At 38.4% G+C, this 3,595-nt stretch overlaps 1 protein-coding gene across 1 annotated transcript; it reads right to left on the reverse strand.

Moving 5' to 3' along the window:
* Window positions 1–318: 318 nt before the first annotated feature.
* LOC110056021 (nociceptin receptor-like) lies at window positions 319–1,558 on the reverse strand. Its single transcript, XM_020762458.2, has one exon. It carries the CDS (start codon window positions 1,535–1,537, stop codon window positions 701–703), a length of 837 nt encoding a protein of 278 aa, XP_020618117.1. The 5' UTR covers window positions 1,538–1,558; the 3' UTR covers window positions 319–700.
* Window positions 1,559–3,595: the final 2,037 nt, after the last annotated feature.

Below are 3,595 nucleotides of genomic sequence, written 5' to 3' on the forward strand. Positions count from 1 at the left end.
TTTTTTGGGTGAGGAAAGATTGGATACGAGTGACCGGGGCACGCGGGACGAGTTCGCGGGACGCGGGAAGTCACTTATATCTTCAGTTCCAATCCCTTGACTCGTGCGGCTCGGCCACTCTCGTACATTCCAATCTTCCCTCACCTTAAAATCACACATAGGGTCAGTGGGTACGAGTCAGTTAATAGTAAACGTGACAACTTATTGTGATCATTTCGTACTTGATATTTTCAGCCATTCCAACTTTAAATGCGGATATCTAGACAATCATTTAAAATATCGAAAAAGCCTGACACTGTGCTCGTGCTCAAAGTAGAGTTTTTTTTTTTATCGTAAACTACATTTATTAAGCTTTCTACTGATACATAATTTGTTGGAGTCTTCTTAAAACAGAAACGTGTACGAAATTGTGAAAATTTAACTGCCTTCATATAAAGGAAACCTGAAAATAATAGTTTTATACTATGATAGAAAAACACTAAAGAGATAATGATAAACCATAAAGAAACAAGGATGGTTAAGGATGAAGATCAACACGGATTACAAACGACGAGCTTGAAACTTTTAGGCTAAACTTTCCAAGATGGGTAAACCGTGACGTAGCGCCTTTAACTATCCGATAAATTAAGACACAACCCTTTGTTCTAAAACTAAACGGTCCATCAGTCTTGAAACAGGCGAGCTTGCAAATCACGAACTTCTAGCTAACCAATGCCTTGAACGCCTGCCGATAACTCTTTTGTCGGTAAAAATAAATGCACGGATTAACTGCAGAGTTGGCGAAGCCAGGCAACACACCCCAGAAGTGTAACACGCTGTAATGGTCGATAAATCTTGCGCCGATGTAAATGATAGGAACCCAGCAAATGGAAAAGGCAACCACAACTAAAGTTATCGTCTTCGCCACTTGTTTATTTCTTTCGCGCAGTTCTGCCAATGTACGGTTGTGATTTCCTTCGTTGTGTAGGTTAGCTATTTTCGAGGAGGAACACCGTACCGTTGTAAATGTGACCAGACCGCTTGTCACGATGGCAAAGTAGCAGATGAGAATTCCCAATCTTTGTAATTGCTTAACTACCAAAACACTGTCCGATAGGCTTTCTCGTCGAAAAACTACCTCCAGAATGGGAAGTATTAAAGAAGCGAGCCAGATGAACAGCAAAACTGTTTTCAATTTCGATGAAGTCATTTGAATTTTGTGATGAAAAGGATAGCAGATCGCCCAACAACGATCTATACTCATGGCTGCCAATATGAGAAGCGAAGCAGCACAAGAACAACGACCAACTATTATCGCGGCCAACATAGATTCATTCAAGGAACAAACCGGCACAGAACCCTGTATTATCAGTGATATCACAATTGGAATTGCCACGGCTGTGACTAGCAGATCAGCAAGCGCCAAGTTCGCGATTAACACGCCACAAGCAGTTTTCAAGTTTGGTGTTCGCCAGATCACTAGAAGAACCAACGTATTGCCTAACGAACCACCCACCGCAATGATGCTGTATAGAACGACAGAGATGAAGATCTCCATCGACTGAAGATCAAAATCCAGGCAGTGCGATAAAATTGGACGTCTATCGAAGGCACTGGCATTAAACTTAATGGTAGAATTTAGCATCGCCGTTGAATTCTGTTCCATGAAGACTCGATAAATGTTTAGAAAGGTGTGCTCTACGAAGGTGGAAAACGTTTACGTGGGAAGAAAAATTTGAAAAATATCCATTTTGTAATCTCATTATGCATTACTAAAAGCACCAACTGCCATACAAGTCAATGCAGTTTTTTTCTTTAATAGTTTCCTGCTGTTTCCAAACAGGAAAACGCGCGCATTCAACAGCAGCTAACAATGCCATAGTGGCCATTTGCAATCAGAAGGTAGAAACTCCTCTGGGGTTCCCTTCTAGGTAAAGTGGTAGAACTTACTGTTTCTTTCGCTAAAGCGCTTAACATTCAGTAAACGTCTTTTTAAATTCAACTTAACTGAGCTACATTCTGCATCTGCCTCACATGCTGTTTATTATTTTCCGGCGTTTAATTACAAGATTAAGGTCCATTGAATAAAGCGGTTTTCATTTGAGTGTCTAAAAGTAATTGGTTTTGCGTCAACTACGCAACGATATTGGCTTAAAAAACTCGCGCCACTTTGTCATCCAATCAGAAGTAAATCCAAACCCAAATGTGACTCGCTCGCACTCGTTTTCCCGCGCTTTGCGTCAGCTACATGTCATTACTTCGAGCTTTGATTGGTTCAGTGGATTGTCTGTGTCCTTTGTGATTGGCTAGAGTGATTACTTTTGTTTTGGTTTTACGACACTCAATTGACAACCGCTTTATGCATGAATTAAATGATAGATTGAATGTTGTTTTTGCTTGTAAGATCCGTTTAATCACAGTGTGAACCGGGTACACGTCAGTTTGCTTTTATTACCTACAGTCGCTTTTAACACCCTCGCATTTCAAACTTTAAAGGCTTGTAACTTAAAAATCATCAAAACAATGAACTCTAAATTATGCGCGACATGTCCCTTAAAGTTTATCTGGAAACAATTTCTTATGCTACACTTCATTGGTGGGAGATCTTGATGTTTTCATAACAACCATATTTTGACAGTCATGTTTTGCAGAATTTGAATTTTGCTGTTTTTAATGAAAATGTTTCAACTTTCCAGTAGAAATTTTCCCTTTTCGAGTTATCTTTAGCTTTCTTTAATGGTTTTGACTATTTTCGAGAATTTTTGGTAATTTTTATCAAAACAGAATCAAAATATAACAAAATCCAAGATGGCGGATATTAGGAAATGATTGCGTCGTTTCTACGTCATATGACGTCAGTATTGGATGTTATAGACCTCAAAGGAAATCTTTTTGGAAGTGCTATTAATCTTTTAAGCTTCATTTTTATAGCTTCACGGTTTGCACATCTTGAAAAGTTAAGCCTAAATTTTTCAAGCTCGTCGTTTGTAATCCGTGTTAATCTTCTCCATTCTTAACCATCCTTGTTCCTTTATGGTTTACTACTATATTACCCTTGGTGTTTTCTATTTTAGTAAAATACTCTTTTAAAGTTTCCTTCAATTTAAAGGTAATTTTGTATGTGGCCAAACAACTCAAAATACCATGGCTGAGCCCTCTTTATAGGGTTGACCACCTAAACTAAATTAATTCTAAAAGGGCATTAAGTTACACGTGAAATATGGAACACATTTCTGTTAACAATCATTAAAACAACCATTAAAACAACCATTATTCGACAACATTCATTATTTACACGGGTTAGTTCACGTTTGCTCAGCTATCGAGTCCAATTTGAACCAGTCTTCGCTTATTTTCGTTACTCAGCGAACCTTAGCTGTGCATGTCAGCTGCTTTTGAATTGACATCTTTATTGTCTCCAATACCAAGTTTGCATGTATCCGATAGTGATGAAATCTGAATTTTGATTTTGCGCTTAATTTCATTTCCAACTAAAAATACGGTTAATAGGGAACTGAAGAAAACCGCAATGGTAATCGGCAACGGGAACGTCGCTTAACAAAAGATTTAACGAACAATACAATCACTGTGCACGTGCATTGTAATCGGCCACTTT

This window comes from Orbicella faveolata, unplaced genomic scaffold, assembly GCF_042242905.1.
Source record: "Orbicella faveolata isolate gen_17 unplaced genomic scaffold, um_ofav_v1 contig_24, whole genome shotgun sequence".
Taxonomy (NCBI): domain Eukaryota; kingdom Metazoa; phylum Cnidaria; class Anthozoa; order Scleractinia; family Merulinidae; genus Orbicella; species Orbicella faveolata.